The sequence below is a fragment of the Pteronotus mesoamericanus genome, unplaced genomic scaffold, assembly GCF_021234165.1.
Source record: "Pteronotus mesoamericanus isolate MK-2021 breed Mesoamerican mustached bat unplaced genomic scaffold, CSHL_Meso_final contig_105, whole genome shotgun sequence".
Lineage (NCBI taxonomy): Eukaryota > Metazoa > Chordata > Mammalia > Chiroptera > Mormoopidae > Pteronotus > Pteronotus mesoamericanus.
This window is the reverse complement of record NW_026555006.1, coordinates 18,638,565-18,656,585: the sequence shown is the minus strand read 5'-3', so window position 1 is coordinate 18,656,585 and position 18,021 is coordinate 18,638,565. Positions and strand designations below refer to the sequence as shown.

Genomic DNA, 18,021 nt, shown 5'->3' with positions numbered 1-18,021 from the left:
GTGTGCATTCTCTAGGGACATTCTTCTTCATAACCATGATGTCCTCATCACACCTAAGAAAATTAATAATATTGTTATAATATCTGATATCAAATTCAGATTTGATAATTTTCAGTTTCAATAGTGTCTTGTGTAGATGTTTTATATTGAACAAAGACACAGTTGAGGTTTATTCATTGCATTTGTTTGATATGTCTCTTTTATTTTAATCAAGAAAAGTTTGCCCAGCTTTTTTCTTCCTCCTTTGTACCTATTTGAAGAGTCTTGCCCAGATAATTTGTAGAATGTCTCTTATCTTGGATTTACCTGATTATTTTCTCGTGATGTTATTTAACTTTTTTCTTATTTACTGTCTTTTCTGTAAACCGAAAATTAGCTATAGGATTCAGGTTAAACATTTTTGGAAAGAATGCTGCATAGGTAATGTTATGAATTTTATTCTATTACATCGCATTAGGAAACACGTAATGTCCAGTATCTCACTATGAATGCCACTAAGTTTGTTCACTTGTTTAAGGAATGATCTCCAGATAGCTCCACTTTAAAGGAACATTTTTTTCTCTTTATAATTTGTAAATACTCTGAGAATGGAATTTTGGTGTCATGTGACTATCCTGTTTTCCAGTACGTAGTTTTTTACCTAGTGGCTTTAGCATTCATTGAGGACCTTCTCCTAAATCAGCTATTACATTGGGGTTATATAATATGCTGATTTTATAATTTTGTTATTTTTTTAACTTTCTAATTTTTTAAAATATATTTTTAAGTTACAGTTGACATGCAATATTATATTAGTTTGAGGTGTACAGCATAGTAATTAGACATTTATATACCTTACATAGTGCTCACCACAATAAGTCTGGTGTCTAGTACCTATCTGGCACCATACATAGTTTTTACAATATTATTTTCTGTATTCCCTATGCTGTAGTTTACATCCCTATGACTATTTTCATAACTGGGAATTCGTACTTCTTAATCCCTTTTTCTCATCCCCCCTAACTCCCTTCTCATCTGGCATCATCAGTTTATTTCTTATATCTATGAGTTTGTTTCTGTTTTATTTGTTTATTTATTTTGTGTTTTTCAGCACAATCATATAGTATTTATCTTTCTCTGTCTGACTTAATTCACCTAGCATAATACCTTCTTGGTTGATTCATACTGTTTCAAATGGTAAAGTTTCATTCTTTTTCATGGCTGTTTAATAATCCATTGTATATATGTACCTCATCTTTATCGATTTATCTATCAGTGGGCCCATAGTGTGGTTCCGTATCTTAGCTGTTATAAGTAACGATGCAATGAACATAGGGGTGCATGTATATTTTCAAATTAGTGCTTTGGATTTCTTTGGATAAATACCCAGAAGTGGGATTCCTAGTCATATAGCAATTTCTTTTTAATTAATTTTTTGTCCTCTTTTTTATATAATGATGTCATTTGGGCATATCTATTATTTTTTTGTTTAATGTGTTATGCATATCCATTCTTTTCGATGCTCACTTTCCTTAATTTTATCAGTGGCTGACCATGTAAGCTGGCTCCTTTGTCCTTTTGATAAGACTCTATTCTTAAAAAATGGCTGCATGTTACTCCAGTAACGTAGATGCATCATGCTTTAGTCAGCCATTATCCCATTGTGGATATTCACGTAGTTTCCAGTATATTTGTCATAATAAGCAATGCTAAAATAAGTATTTTTGTACATCTATTTTATATAATACTGGGAGACTTTCTAAACATCTCTGTGAAATTCATGTATGTATTTTACTTTATTCTAATAAAATTTCCTGCCATTGTAGGAATTCCTTTTATTACTAAGAATACTGCTGGTCTTCCTCTACTTCCTCTATCTCAGCTCACTCTCATTGTAATGTCATAACATTCTTATTTTCTTCAGAGAACTTATTATCTGATTTTTTTAACTTACTAGTTTACTTACTAGCTTCTAACGTAGGACTGTAAGGACTTTGATAGCAAGACCTTATCTTCTTGCTGCTTATATCCAGGACCTGGTACTTAGAAATAGTATTTAATAGGCATTTGTTAAATATTTGCTGAATGGCTGATTGAATGAATCATTCATTTAAGAAATTTAGGTTTGATAACCATTCTAAATTTCCCTTAGTCTCAGTTTTGAATGTTTTTGCTTGTTAATATACTTCTCATTTTTAATTTTTAATAAAGTTTTCTCAACCTATGGAAGGGTTTGTTTACTAGAAAGACTATCCAGATTTATCCTTGTAATCATAAACAGATTGCCCTTTTTTCCTCAGCTAAAAGAATCATACAATTTTAAAAATAAGGGTTTTTAGAAATAATATTATTGATTCTTTTTGAAAACACATTTGTCTGAAATAAATGAGCATTTCATTTGACATTGCAATCAGATTTTTTTAATGTAAATTTCTCTTGAGGTTCTTGGGTTATCTTTTAGAGTAGAAAACATTTTCAAAAGACTCTTGAGAACAATTATTAGGGGATATAATCCTTTCTTAGCAGAGAGATCCAATTTATTTTTAGAATGGATATTTCTTGAATAATAGGATCTGAAATAACCTGGTTGAGATACATAGGAATTTTAAAAATTATTTAATTCTCCATAGTACAGTATTTATTTTATAGATCATTTATATTAATATGGTTTCTTGAATTTTTATATTACCTTTATATTGAGATCCTAAAAATTGCATTATGTTTGACATTATTACCACTTTATGTTTCAGAATGTGCCCATTTACTTTTGGCTCACAATGCTCCAGTAAAGGTGAAAAATGCTCAGGGATGGAGCCCACTGGCGGAAGCCATCAGCTATGGAGATAGACAGATGAGTAAGCAATATAAATTACTTTGCTCTCTAGTCTAAAAATATGAAGTGATGCATTTGAAATATTTTTCATTTAGTGTATCTTCCATACTGTGAAAAGTTTGTAGTTATGTATAAACTTATATATGAATTATTAGGAACTTGATCACTGGGTAATACATAAAAAGAATTGAGGAATTATGTTTAAAAGTATGTTTATTATTTTTTCTCTTTTTTACAGCATTCTGCCCTATTGGTATTTTTCGATTTTTTAAAAATTCATTTAGAATGAAGGACTTTTTAAAAGACATTGAGACCTGACTGTCCTTGCTGGTAACTGCTTGATTTTTTGGAAGAGTAATTGGAACTGAAAATAATCAGTGTTTTAATAACAGTTTTGTATCTGCTTTAATTGCTGAAAGTGAGGAACAAGTCTGCCTCCATTTTAGTATTTAGAGAATTTCCAAAAAATGTCACATACATTTTTCGCAATATATAGAGTGTTCAGTTATTCCATTCTTCCTTATCTTATGCCTGCTTTTTCCCAACTTCATATGCAGGCCTTATTTTTGTTAGACACTTCTCAAGAGTTGAAAATTTTATAAAATTTAAATCTGGATGAATGAGAATGTTGTCTTTCTGGTAATACTATCTTTTTATATTTTGAGGCAGAAAATGATCACTTCAGTCTGGTTTTGTAGAAGGAACTATAAAAATTTTTGGCAGTTTTTGTAAAGAAAAGCATAACATTGAACACTCCTGGGATTGTTACATGGATTTAGTTTTATTTTTGATGATAAATTTTGGGCTTTTATGGGTTTTTTCTTATGTTTTAGCCTTATATGTAATCCACATATTATATCTTTGTGGAGTTTCTGAACACCTTGGGCAACTTTTAATGGTGAAGTTAGATTTGGGTTTAAGATTTAATGCGAGATAGAATTGGGATATTTTAACAACTCTGTGTGTGTGTGTGTGTGTGTGTGTGTGTGTGTGTGTGTGTGAGAGAGAGAGAGAGAGAGAGAGAGATTTTAACAACTGTGTGTGTGTGTGTGTGTGTGTGTGTGTGTGTGTGTTGAGAGTTGTCCCTCTGGACAAATATCAAGTGACCCTCACGAGAGCAAGAAACTACTAATTCTGGAATTATTTCAGGGAAAAGATAAAAATATACAGCTCTGAAAAACTTCAGAGTGAATTCAGAGTTGCAACAATTGATCTGAAGGAACTTGCTCTAATATTTCTAAATGATTAGCAGAGTGGAGAGGAAACCAGATGGGTTCCTGGATATCTGTTCCACCTTGAGACTTCTATGATTTTCAAGGATTTTCTCAGCATTAGTGAATATTTACTGTGTCCTTATTATAAAGCATGTGTATATAAAAAGATGTAGAGAATGAAGACATGTTTTCTGCTCTTTAGTAATTCATAATCTATGGGAAGGCCAATAAACATAGTTTTCTAGGAAAATCAGTTACTGGATATTTAGTAAACATTTTAATGTAAAAATTGAGGCACATAGTATAATAGTTAAGGCCTGTTTTTAAAGTGATTTCTATAGAGGGGTATCTTAGATAAGCATTCTAAATAGTGTCCCATTGCCAATCATTTATATAATTGTAAATCCATAATTATTCAGGCTTATATTTTTATTACCATCATATGAAAGAGAAATATTTACTAACTTAAAGGACAATTAATTCAACAACCCTTATGGTAAATATTTAGAAAAATTGATAAGAATGTATTTATAATGGTGTTAAACATTTTTATATTTTGAAATTTTTGTAATTACTATGATTTAAGTTATTGATTATTTAGCTTATATTACATTACAATTTTCAGGGCAGAGAATATAAATTATAAGTGAAAACTTTCTGACCTGTTTGTCTTTTTGGCCTGATTTCTGGTAATATTTTTGTGCTACAGAACAGTGAGCTAATGCTAAATTTCTTGTCAGAGATTATTTAGAATTATTTCCTTTAAAGTAAAATTTCAAGATTATGTTGCCTTCCTACCTTATAATGGTTACCTGGTCAACACTGATCAGCCCAGGCCATTATCACGGAGAGAGAGGGATATAATATAGAGGTCTTTTTCTAACTTTGTTCAGCTTTCCTCTGACCTAGACTGCTAGTTTCTTATCCACACCGAGACCTAGCTATCTTTCAAGGAGTTGCGTAGTTTGTACAGATTTATGTTATGAAATGTATGTTATGGTAGTTTTAGGAATTATATCAGCCTCTGTCTTATTTTTGTAGCATATCAGAGGTTAGTTTGGAGGGAAAGAGACAGCAGTGCATGTTGGTTTGCAGTTTTGTCAAGAACTGGCAGTCTTTTTCATATGGGTTTCAACTTTATATTTCTTCCTGGGAGAAGTCTTTCTCGACTTCTAGAGTAGATTCACTTTCCCTTTTCACACATTTTGAAGTTGGCCACTTTTTTCCTTTGCAATACTCAGCACACTTCTAATTAATTGTTCAACAATGTTTGTTCCCTGTTTTGTATCTTGATGATATAAGCTTTGTAAAAACTCAAGTCCTATACAGGCTATCTTATTCAACCTTTTATCTTTGGTTCCCAGACAGAACCTGGCACATATATTTGTTCAATGAATTAATGAAGAAATGAATAAAAATAGCAAACAAAAGTTGACACTACTGACCGGGAATTAAAATTTTTCTGTAAATTATTAGGGTTTTTGTTTACCATAACTCTCCCGAGTTGTTGAAAACTTTATTTTTTCTTGTAAGAAAGTAATGACATTAATTATAGAAAATTATAAAATTACAGAGAAAAAAAGAGAAGGAAATAATTTTACCCAGAGATTACCACTATTAATATTTTATTATATGTATTCTTTAGTTTCTTTTTCTGGTCATATTACTATATTATTTAAAACCATTTAAAAGTTTCTATACTTAGAACAAAGATCAAAATCTCTTAATTGGTTTATAAGATCCAGAGTGATAATGTCACTTTTTCATCTTCCTTATCTTGTTCTTTCTACATAGCTTTCTGTGTGTCAGCATTGCTAGCTTTTTAGTTTGTCATATTCACATATCCTTCGCCTTCTGTCCCAACTTACAATTCTTAAGATCTCAACTCCAGCACAAGGGAACGTTCTCTGCTCATACAGTATGCCAGAACTCTATCCGTCACTCCCATTAGGTAGTAAGCTTCATCAGAGCAGAGTTTGTCTTCTGAGTATCTACCAGATGCATTTGAAACATAGTAGGGATGTGCCATTAACTTTGACATTGAGGAACTTACTGTAGTTTGGGGAGAGAGAGCAATGAATATTCTAGCGTACTGAAGCACATACAAAGTACTAGCGTGAAGCAGTGGAGGGAGAAAGTAACTCTGGTTTTTGCAAGGTGTGAGTTATCTGAGTGGATTCTCAACATATTTTAGGATTTAATAAGGGGGATAAAGACATCCTAGCCCACAGGAGCAGAATGTATAGAAAGCCTAGAAATGTGAAAACAACAAAACATATTTTAGAACACTATTTCAGTGTGGCTTTCTGAAGGAGGCTACAAGGCAAATGTGGGTGAAGGGATGAAGAGTGATTTTGGAAGATGAAATTGTGGAAAAGGGGACACACTGAGATCTGTTCTATACGCTGTTCAAGGTTTTGATCTCAATCTACAGTCACTGCAAAATTCCAGAAGACTTCAAAGCAGGGATTAAGGTTATTGGATAAAACCCAAGAGGTTTCTCGCCCCCCCCCCCCCCCCGTAAGCATTAGAAGAAGAAAAATGCTTTTATTTCATTTTTAAAATATTTTTCCATTATATTTAGTCCCCTTATTCCCTCCTCCCCACTTGCAGTCACCACCCTGCTCTCCATGTCCACGAGCCCTTTTTCCTTTTTGCTAAATCTCTCTATCCTCTAAAAAATCCCAAGACTTTTTAATTGAGCGAGAGGCAATAGGTTTTTAGAAAAAAAAAAACTCTAGAGCAAATGTGGTAATCTTGTTTTAAAGAAAAGATACTGTGTTTAGAGAAGAGATGGATTAGAAAAGTAATCACCCATTGCCAATTTTTTCACTCCATTTATCTCCTGCTAGTGATACAAGGATTAAACTCCAAGATCTTTAATGTGAATTAATAGTGATTGATCTCATCAATTAATCAATGTATAGAATATAGAAAGAATAACAATATGGGATTTAATTAATTAGGTGTTAAGCTTTGTGAGTTGGAGTGATCTGTGAAACATCTAGGAAGAACTGTCCAAATAAGTGGGAAATAATTAGACTGGAGTGTAGAAGAAAGTAGAGGGCAGAAGATACAGGTTTAAGTAGTTCTTGGGAGTATGGCATAGTTTCAGAAGCTGTAGAAACAATAAACTGAAAACTTTAAAAATACTTTATGTGGGAGAAGGAAAGAAAAAGTTTAATTGTGGGTTTTTGGAATTTTTCGTATGACTTTTTGTATGAATTCTATCTAATATTGTCCAAATCCTCCAAAGCTAATTTATCTTCATTATCACCTTACAATATGGAAGTATAAATACTGAGACCTCAAAAACATACTGGTGATTTTGTATAATTGCATTCTGAATGTTTTTTTCTGCTTTCATAAGAAAGTTTGAGTTGATGTAATTTTTTAAATGTCAAGTCTCAACAAGAATCTCTTTTGCATCTATTACTGTGCTATATATTGTTGTCACTACCTTTTTAATAGTGTTTGGTAATTTTTATGTCATTTTGTGTTATTTACTGAATGCGTTCAGTTACAAAACAGCATATTTAGTTGATAAAATACAGCTTCTGCTTTATGTTAAGATACCTTTTCAATCTAGGGATTGAATTCTTTTACATTCAGCAGAGATTCGTTTCAATTTGAAGGCAAGAGAGATTGAATAAAAATTTGTTAAAATATTTGAGCTTATAGTGAGGAAGAAAAGCTACCACATTTGGGTAATGTATCTCTGATATTAGAGTTAAATTTTAACAAACATGAAGGTTAATCAGATTTATGTAAACTTGAGTCTGTAAAAAATTTTAATGATTATCTAGGTCATTGGCTCTCAGACTGTTTGGATTTCACAGACTACAGAAAATTTTTTATTTGAGGATTAATGAAGAATAGCTAACATTTTTATTTTAGCATATAAGAACATAACAGAAAACTGCTTTCTTCTGCGATTTATTTCCAAAAAAGACATTTTGAACCAAAAATAGTAGAAAGAATAGTTCTTGAATTGAAATAATATGTAATTTATAAAAAAAAACCCATCCTAGTTCCCAATTTTTTAACTTTGCTGCATATCACAGGAAACTTGAACAATTGGGCACTGAAATGTAGATTTGTATTTGGGAATTATTGACCTAGTTCACAGAGCTAGTTTATAAATGAGTCTAGGTCTCATGTTCTCTGACTTCTCAGTCTTAGCCTCTTCTGTTCCAAAAGACCTTTAGTAATTTAAACACTCTTCTTTGATTTTTGGCTTTTAAAACTATATTGCAGTTATTTATCATTAGACCTGTGGTGAAAGTAAGAATAAATTTTACTTTTCTTCGTAATTCTCCTTTGGACTCTTTTCCTAATTTGGCCTATGTGGAAAAAACAAATCTGGTCCAAGCTTTCACTGCCGTCCTCTTTCTGTTTCTTTCTGTTTCTTCTTGTTTCTTCCTCCCTTCCTTCCTTCCTCCCTTCCTCCTTTCCCTCCTTTTTTCCTTCCCTCCCTCCCTCCTTCCCTCCTTTCTCCCTTCTGCTTCTGTCTGTATTCCACATAGGCTTGAAATGCTTTATAAGAATGCATAATGTAAAATAGAAAAATATAGTATTTTTTTATATATGTATATGAAAAGTATATCAGGATCAGGAGGAAATCAGGATCAGGAGGACTATTTCATTTCTCAGCTAAGTGACTTTTATCTAGAACTTCACTGGGATTTTCAAAGCTGGGGTAAGAGTATGCTATGTTTTACTATAAAATTGCATGTAAAAATAACTATTGTATAGAAATGTTAACAACTTTGATACTTGCCTTAAGGAAAATTAATATTTTCTATCACATTGAATGTAATGGTTAAAAAGCACTGAAGTGGTATTTAATGTGTTGATGTATGATAGACATTTTTTAATCTCAATGTACCTTTTTCTATCTTCTTTTTGCTAGCCTTAATTCATTCAAGCCTAGTATTCTCACTTATTTTAATAAATGTTATGGATTGGCTGATTTTTTGCTAGTCAATTTTAGACCTTCACTCTAATAGATAAAAATTGTATTTACTTAATTGTAGGTACAGTAGTAAGGAATTTATATTGAGACTTTACAGTAACTCTAAATAGTAGATTTGACTTTATTCTTATTTGACAGATGAAAAAAGAAGAAACTTGAGTTTGGGGAAATATAGTAAGTTGTCCAGGTTTACACACAGCTAATAAGTAGTAAAGCTGGGGTTTACACTTAACATGTTAAAATTTCAATCTCTTAATTATTGAGAAGACACTAAGGAAGTCTTCAGGTTTTGTTAGATTCCGAAGTTATTTTCACAGATAGAATAGGATTTATTTTTATGTATTTTTCCTGCATTAGTAATATGTGAGAATACAACCGCTAGTGAAAAAAGAACAGGTACACTTGGTAATGATTGCAGATAATTATATTTTTAGGAAAGTGGTATTCACTGGGATTTTTGAGATCTGCTGTCTTTGAGATATTTTAGATCAGTGTTGCCACAGGCCATTGCATCATCTGGCTGAGACTGGTAAACCTTGGCTCAGTCAGTTAAATTCATACTGAAAATTAAAAACTAGGAAAACCAGTGTAAATGAATATAAATTGATGTTAAGGTATCTCGTGTCAATTTTCCTTCGGTATCATAACAGTTTTACTAAACTTACTTGCTAACTTATTCACAATATCTATATCTCTCAATATATCTGCATAAAAGCCAGTGGTGTTTTCCAGCAAGGTGAAATCTATTTTTAATTAATTTTTTAAAATTTAAATCTTAGTTACAGCTCTTTTAAGGAAGCTTAAGCAGCAATCCAGGGAAAGTGTTGAAGAAAAACGACCTCGATTATTAAAAGCCCTGAAAGAGGTAGGCTATATTTATTTGTTGATTTTGCTGCCAAAATAGAATTGTAAGAGTAGTTAAAGCATTTTTTAATGCAGTCTAATTTCTCACTTATTATTAAAGGTCAAAACATGGTAAAAATCTTGCTTAAAATAAGCAATAATAATATAACAAAATACTCTGATTATGATGTATACATGTGCTCTTCTGGGAAGCACCATTTACTTTGAGCTGGGAAGGTAGACAAAGAATTACTGCTTTCAATACATTAGATGAGAGTTCAAAAAAAGAAGGACATAGGTCATAATTAATGGCAGTAATTTTTCTTTGGTCTTTGGATTAGAAGATTCTCTAAGAGCTGAAGCTGCTGCTCCTAACAGGAGCAGTTTGCAGCTTCCTTATATGGCAGAACTCTTCTGCGTCCCGCTTCATGATAGTAAGCACCGGAGGTGCTGGCACAGAAAGAGATGTTGATTTTCTGATATTTTCTTCTGTATTTTTGGTGCCTAAAAGAACTGTGGGAGAAAGACCTATGATGATGACTATGTCTTCTCTTAGATATGCTTTTTTTTCTGAGATTGCAAGAGATCATTGTTTCCGGAGAATATTTGACCATAGTAGTTTCCCCAAAAGTTATAGTTTTTGGTGTTTGGCTTCTAATTAGTGAAATAACATTTTTTCCTACAGTTCTCATATGATGACATATTTCAGATTTAGTAAATCTTTGTGTTATCACTTTACAGAGAGTTTCTATTGTAATGGGTCATTTTTTAAAGACTATTATGAGGCTACACAAATAATCATTTTGGAAATCATTTTTTATAACCCTTCTAAAGTTATTAACTATTTTTACAATAATACTTATTGATATTTCAGTTATTCTGAGAAATGGAATATTTATTGATATAAATTTAAATGCCTATCAGTTTCAGGTATGTTCCTATGTGACTAAAATGTTGTTATAAAATCTACAGTCATGCATATTTTCCCTTGTAGATAAATGTGGTAATGTGTGCTATTATAATGTTTTAGGTAATAAACATTTTTCTTTTTTCTTTAACTCTACACTTTGAAATTTTTCTATTCTTGCCTATAGACCTTTAGTGATAACACATTTTTTTAAAATGCAAAATGTTAAGTAGAGATAATAGCTGTTAACTAAGGTGCATTCAGTAATTATTCATATTTCATTTCTCAGCTAGGTGACTTTTATCTAGAACTTCACTGGGATTTTCAAAGCTGGGGTAAGAGTATGCTATGTTTTACTATAAAATTGCATGTAAAAATAACTATTATATAGAAATGTTAACAGCTTTGATACTTGCCTTAAGGAAAATTAATATTTTCTATCACATTGAATGTAATGGTTAAAAAGCACTGAAGTGGTATTTAATGATCTTAACCTTATTAGTAACTTTTATAATTCTTATTTTTAAGATTAAAAAGTCTTATGTTTTTAAAAAATAAAATGCAGGCTTAAATATTATAATAATTTAATGTAAGGAATTTTCAGAGGGAAGATAAGTATAATTATGAGATTATTAGCTTATTTAATTTAAGGAAGTTGGAAATACAGTACTTGGATCCCTGAATGTGCTAAATTTGGTTAACATTTGATTTTGCATATTTTATTAACTTTCAGTCATTTTTGCCACTTTTATTACTGAATACTTATAGCCACTGTCTGAACATACAGTTTGGTTGTACGCTGTTTCTATTACTGTGAAAGACTTTAATTTTCTAGATATTTTATAATCATTGATTTTTCCTCAGTAGGTTTCTCTTTTCCCCATTGTCTAAATAGGAAGTTTGAGCCCAGTGATCTTTACTAGCAAAACAATGATCAAAACAACTAAATTTTGTTTAAAAAATTTCCTTAACGTAATCTATAATCCATGTTATATATGGATATAATGAGTTTACATGTGTGTTTTTTCTAAAACATCTGAATTAATTTTTATGATATAAAGATACAAAGATCTGAATGCTCAGTAATATTGATCCCCAAAATAATTGTAAAAATAAAACATAAAATAATTATAAAAGTAAATCAGATATTGACAACTATAGACGCCACTGTTAACATTTCATGTTAACACATTCAAACCATTTTCAGTGCTTACAAATGTGTATGTGTGCTTGCACAAAAATATATATGTATATAGTGATTTTTTTTAATGGACTCATACAATTATGCAGTTTGTCATTCTTACTAATATATCACAGGCTTTTTACCACATTAGTTGATGAGGAAGTACTTTATATATTTTAACAGCTGCATAATACTGTATAGGCATGGATGATTAAAGTTTTTCTAGTGTGTTTAATCTCTAAATATAAAGTTTTAATCCGTAAATAAAATTAGTTCTTTTCCAAAATTCTTACAACTCCAGTTTGTCACGCTAGTTTTGGCTCCATCAAAATTACACATGATTTTATTCTTCTAGGCCTACCTTTGCCTTTATACTTTATATATCATTCAGAAATCCTGGTGTACTAGACCAGTGAGAAAAAAAGAGATTTGTAGTAGCTTTGTACAAGTAGTCTTTGTACAAATAAAAGAGCTTCAAGTCAAATTGGTCTAAAGCCTGAATAGATTTTTTCACCCTATTTTTTATCATCCATATAGACCCCCATCTTCCTTTGTCATCTTAAACTAGGGTTGTTCCTTGAGTATATTGGTTCTTTACCTGATTTTCTTAGTAATATTAGTGGTTTAAGTTCTAAAATAGTCAATTTATCTTACTAAGCAAACTTTTAAAAAATATTTTAAAAGTAACAGTTCAGTTATATGAAGAAATAGAAATGAATGTAATCATTCCTGAAATTGTACATAAATCTGTAGTTATGAACATATTATAAATGTTGCTTAATCAGATTCACGATGCAACCAGTAAGGTACTTGTTGAAAGTATTGATTCTTTGAGAACTTGACTTTGACACAAAACAGTCAGCACATCTGTTTAATTGCTAATAAATGATTTTTCTGGTTTCATGTCAAAACTAGCCCCTGATAGCTAGATTTAGTTTAGACTCTTTGGATTAAAAAAAAAAGCCAACTGGGTAATTTCTATTATTAGCTTCGATTATCAAGCTTTATTCTAGAGTATAGGCATGTTTCTTCTCCCTATCAAAATTACTAATTAAAAAAAAAATAAGGCCACCTGAAAGTAAGGGAGATCTAAGAAATACTGAGATCCCAGGGTTAATTAGAGGTAGTGGAACACACACACTCACTTTTCCTCATATTGTTATACTTAGTGTTTGGGTGAAAATAGCCTCAGACTTGGTTAAAGTAGGGAGAATAATTTCCTCATCTGTTGTAAATTTTTCTTTTTGTGAGAATGAAATGAAATCCTGTTTCTGAAGGAAGCCCTGTATCTATCTATCTATCTATCTATCTATCTATCTATATATCTATATATATATCTATATATATATATATATAGATATATATAAATGTTAAATAATTTATAGTATCATAATCACTACTTCAAATTTAGGATTATGCATATAAGACATTTCAACAGAGAAACTGATGGTTTAAAATTTTTCTTTATCTTGTAATCTATAGAACATTCACCCTTCCCTATATAGTTGGGATTGTTATTTGCATATTATGGATAGAAAACATTAGGCTTACAAACTCTAATTAAAATCAGGGAGTGAGAGCAAAACCAAAATTTAAATTTAGAGACTCTTCATTTTTCAGTTTAGCGAATTACGCTACCTTTAGAATACAGTGAAGAAAGGAAACATCATCACAGAATTATGAAAATGTAAATTGCTTTACTTTTAGAATGCATTAATAGCAGAAATCTTTTTACTTGATACTATTTCTTCTTTTTTCCTGAGCATTTTCTTCTCAATCCCTCAAATCCCCAAGCTTCTTTTTTTCATACCCTAATTTTTTATTTTACATAAACATTTAACATCTTTCAATGCTCTTCAAAAAAAAAAACAAACATTATTTTCAATTACTACAAATACATTTCCTCCCCCTTTCTCCTTCCCTCCTTCCCTCTCTCCGTCCTTTTCTTCCTTCCTTAGCCTCACCCAAGGATATATTTTATTGATTTTAGACAGAGGAAGGGAGAAAGAGAGAGAAACATCAATGTGAGAGAGAAACATTGGTTGGTTGCATCCTGCATCCGCCCCAACCTGGGATCAGCCCTGAAACCTAGGTGCATGTCCTGACCAGGGATCTAATCAGCCACCTTTTGGTGTATGGGATGATGCTCCAACCAACTGAGCCACCCAGCCAGGGCTCTCCTTGTTTTAGTTTAAAGTGGCTTTCGTATTTGCTGCATTAGATTGTTTTCTTGGGATTTATTTATGAAATAATTTTTGCAATTGTGTTTATGAAAAATTACTTCTAAGGTTCTTATTTTTCCTTTGCATTCCTTTCTTCCTTCTTTTCTGATTTTTTTGTTAAGTGGTTATTGGTATATGATTTTAAATTTTGTTTTTGTTGTTACCAATTCATACTACTTCAAAAGTTACAATGTTAAATAAATTTAGAGTATTCTTCTAATCATCTTCTTTATGCTGCATCAGACACTTGAGGACAGGAAAACTGGATCCCAATTAATGATCATGAAAGAAGAGCTTTGACCATTTACAAAATTTCTGCTATTATTGCTCTTCTCAACTTCTGTTGATTCATATCAGGAATTTAAAGAAAAAATTGATCCAGAGAGAGGGGAAAGACAGGGAGAGAAACACCAATCATTTGCCTCCTGCACATGCCCTAAATGGAGACTGAACCTGCAACCCAGACTTGTGCCCTGACCAGGAATCTAACCCACAACCTTGCGGTCTGCAGGACGATGCCCAGCCAACTGAACCACACTACCCAGGGCAGGAAAAATTTTTTATCAGAAAATGATTTCTTATATTCTTTGACTAGATAACTCTTAGTATTCCATTCTCTTTGGGCAGTAAACTTTTCTTATTTTTGTACAATGAAATGTCTAGAGAACTGTCTCCATTGCTGGAAATCTTTTTAAACAACCTCTCATGATTTTAAAAAGGCATTGATATATTAAGTGTACCCTTAGTGTTAAGTAGAAAACTTTGATACTTTTGAGAAAGTTGACTAAAAAACCAGTCTTTAGTTTTTGCTGAAGTTTTTTTATTTTAGGTTAATTTATCACTCATTTTGATCACTGAATTTTAAAAAATATACCTTTAATATATCATACACAAACACATTCTCACACGTTCACATACACATCTGATGCAATCTTAATTTCAGAGATTTTGAGCTTCACATTTTTTTCTTTTTTTGGTATGTGGTAGTTTATTATAGCCTGTTATTTGGGTTTAATCATCCATAGAATGACTCTTATTTCCCCCAAATGTAGTAGATAATAAATAATAAAGAACTATCAAAAGATAGCTGTGATATGAATGTGAGCAACACTGGAATGTAGACATGTATAGGTAAATAGTATGATTCCATTGTATAGATTTTGAAACTGAGGTACAGTGTGCTTAAGTTACCAAGGTCACATGTTTGGGATTCAAACTCAAGTTCAGTTATTTAGCATTAAAAATGCCTCTTCCTGTTATACATATTATACTTAATGGATCAGACAGGATTCAGGTACATCTAGTTACACCTTCAGGAGGGGTTAGTTACCATAGGGCTTTGTTTTTCTCATCTATAATAATAGTCTGCAGTATATACCCACACAAGTAACATTGTATCAGCTCTGCTATTGTGTTGGTGGGTGGGCAAAGATGGTGATGGGGAATGTGATAAACTATGCAGCAAACACAATTAAATAATAGATATTTGAAGTTGCTTAAAAGTGCTTTATATATTATTTTACAGAGTAAAATGCTATTTTAAAAGAAAGTATTATAATTTTGGTAAATTTCTAAAATGTTTGCATTACTCTTCTAATTAAAAATTTGTAATATTTCAGAACTTTAGGTGGTTAATTTTTGCCTTTTCTTTTTTAAAAACACAGTGCCTTTACTTTCCCGAATTCTGCCTTCTGATGCATGTAAAATATACAAACAAGGTATCAATATCAGGTAAGGTGACTTAATTATTTTTTCTGAGTAATGGAAAATTGAGATTTAGAGGAAGCTTTTTTTTCCTGTAGTAATAGCTTACATTTGGATGTAGTATATTATAACTTAAACATGCTGTAATATATTTACAATATTTTATCTCATTTGAGACATACTATAGATAACCAAAGACATAACATCTTGACTAAAACAAAGGTATTGTTCTTATTCAGCTACAGAGTATCTAGGATGTAAACAGAGTGAAGATCATCATGTAATACTAAGATTTAAAATGGCCATCTCCCTGATTCTGGCTTTTTAAGGAATAAGGGACACATAAGAAAGACCTAACTCTTGTCCTTTCTTTTTCTTCATCCCTCTCATACCCTTCTCTCTCTATCTACCCCTCTATGAATATATTTATTCATTTATTCTATCATTTATATCTATTCTAGTGAACTCTTTAAGGCTAATTTTAATTTTCTTCTGTCTCCTTTTAAAATAAGATTGATGGTTGGATCTTATGGGAAATCTATTTTACTCATTTTAGCATTTTCTATCATTCCATATATCTTTAGCTTTATGTTAACATAGGGATATTTGTAAATTAAGTATATGGAAGCTATATATAATGCTAGTGAATATGCCAACTTTTATATATACATACATATATATTAGTGTATTTATAAGTTTTATATATAAATTACTCTATATGTGTGTCTTTATACATTTCCAGAATATTAATTTGAATATATAAGGGCTTAGAACTGGAAATGTCTTGAAATATTATTTCATATAAACTGTTTTATAGATGAGAAAATTTAGAACACTGGAGTGATTTTTTTAAAGGAGCATATTATCAATTAATAGCTGAGTCAGCCCCTGACTCTCTGTCATTTCTCACCATGTCTCAAGGCAGACATTGATTTTTAAAAAATCAATTCTTTATAAAATTTATTATGTAATATATTGAATTCTAGTGAAGAGATAACCTTTAGTTTGAACTAAGTTCTGGGGTAATTATTCTCAAGCAGTAGAATTTGGTTAAATAAGAAGTTTCTGTGTTTTTGGTTTTTAAAATTAACGTCCTCAGATGTTTCTAATTATGATTCATGCACATTAAATTTATGGTAATTATAGAAGCCTGGGAAAATACAGAAAAACATGGAAGAGATACAAAGATAGGATTTGAAACTGATGTAGATTTAATTTAGCAGCCCATTGTTAGCAATATGTTATGGATTCATCAAAAAATTATTTGTCAGTTGAAAAATGTTTAATATAGGTGCTTGCCAAAGGTAGTAGATAATTTGGAAGAATAGTATTTTCTTCCATGTGCTCGTTTTAAAAAGAAGGTTATTTTTAGTTTTATGTTTAGAAGGAAGAAAAAAGGGACAACTTTCTCTTTAAAAATTGTTTATATTTGGCTTTTGGGAGTAAATTTTTAAATGAATATTATAGAATAAATATATATAATAAATAAAACCAAAAAATGGTTAAAATAGAGACATGGGAATAGGAGCCTGAGGGGAAGCTGCTGTAGTGTAGCAGGACAGTCACACCTAGGGCTATATATATATAAAGGCTCAGAAAAGAGCCCATTATACAATTACACACAGGGTCATAAAATTCCCCTTTTTGCTCTGGTTGATGCCTGTTGTCTTGGTAAAATTATTAATAATATCACTTGCACTTTTAAAACTTACCTGTTTTAATGATGTAATTCTGGTTATTCTTTTGATGCAGCATGTGAGATATGTTCTATTTCTCAGCTTTTCCTGTGAAAACCAAGAATGCCTATTCACTTTGCCTTTACCTACAAAGTAAAGAATTCTTATACTTGAATTGGAAACTCAGTAAGCCAGGGTGGATCTCTCACAAAGACTTAAAGGTGTTTCCTTGGATATGATCAGCATCTTGTAACAGATGTATCAACCCGTGTCTTAGACTAAGGACTATACTTTGAGCAGCAAGTCAGAGAGGTCCTGATATGATCTTCTACAAAGCCATCAAAGACTGAAGGACTTAAGGGTACTTGGGAACTTTTCCATTCCAGTATTCTCCCTATTTTCAGCAAGTAGTGCTATGTGGAATTTACTTGAGACCAACTCATTGGGGTAGACCATTCCAGGTCTTGGTTACCAAAGAGCACAGT

At 31.3% G+C, this 18,021-nt stretch overlaps 1 protein-coding gene across 1 annotated transcript in view; it reads left to right on the top strand.

Annotated features, from left to right (window-relative positions):
• The window catches only part of ANKRD13C (ankyrin repeat domain 13C), a 79,574-nt gene that overhangs the window by 27,838 nt on the left and 33,715 nt on the right, over positions 1-18,021 (top strand). The window contains exons 3-6 of the mRNA XM_054574592.1: positions 2,730-2,834; positions 9,781-9,866; positions 11,041-11,086; positions 15,821-15,887. Of these exons, the coding sequence (XP_054430567.1) occupies positions 2,730-2,834; positions 9,781-9,866; positions 11,041-11,086; positions 15,821-15,887 (304 nt within the window). The remainder of the gene's footprint in view (positions 1-2,729; positions 2,835-9,780; positions 9,867-11,040; positions 11,087-15,820; positions 15,888-18,021) is intronic.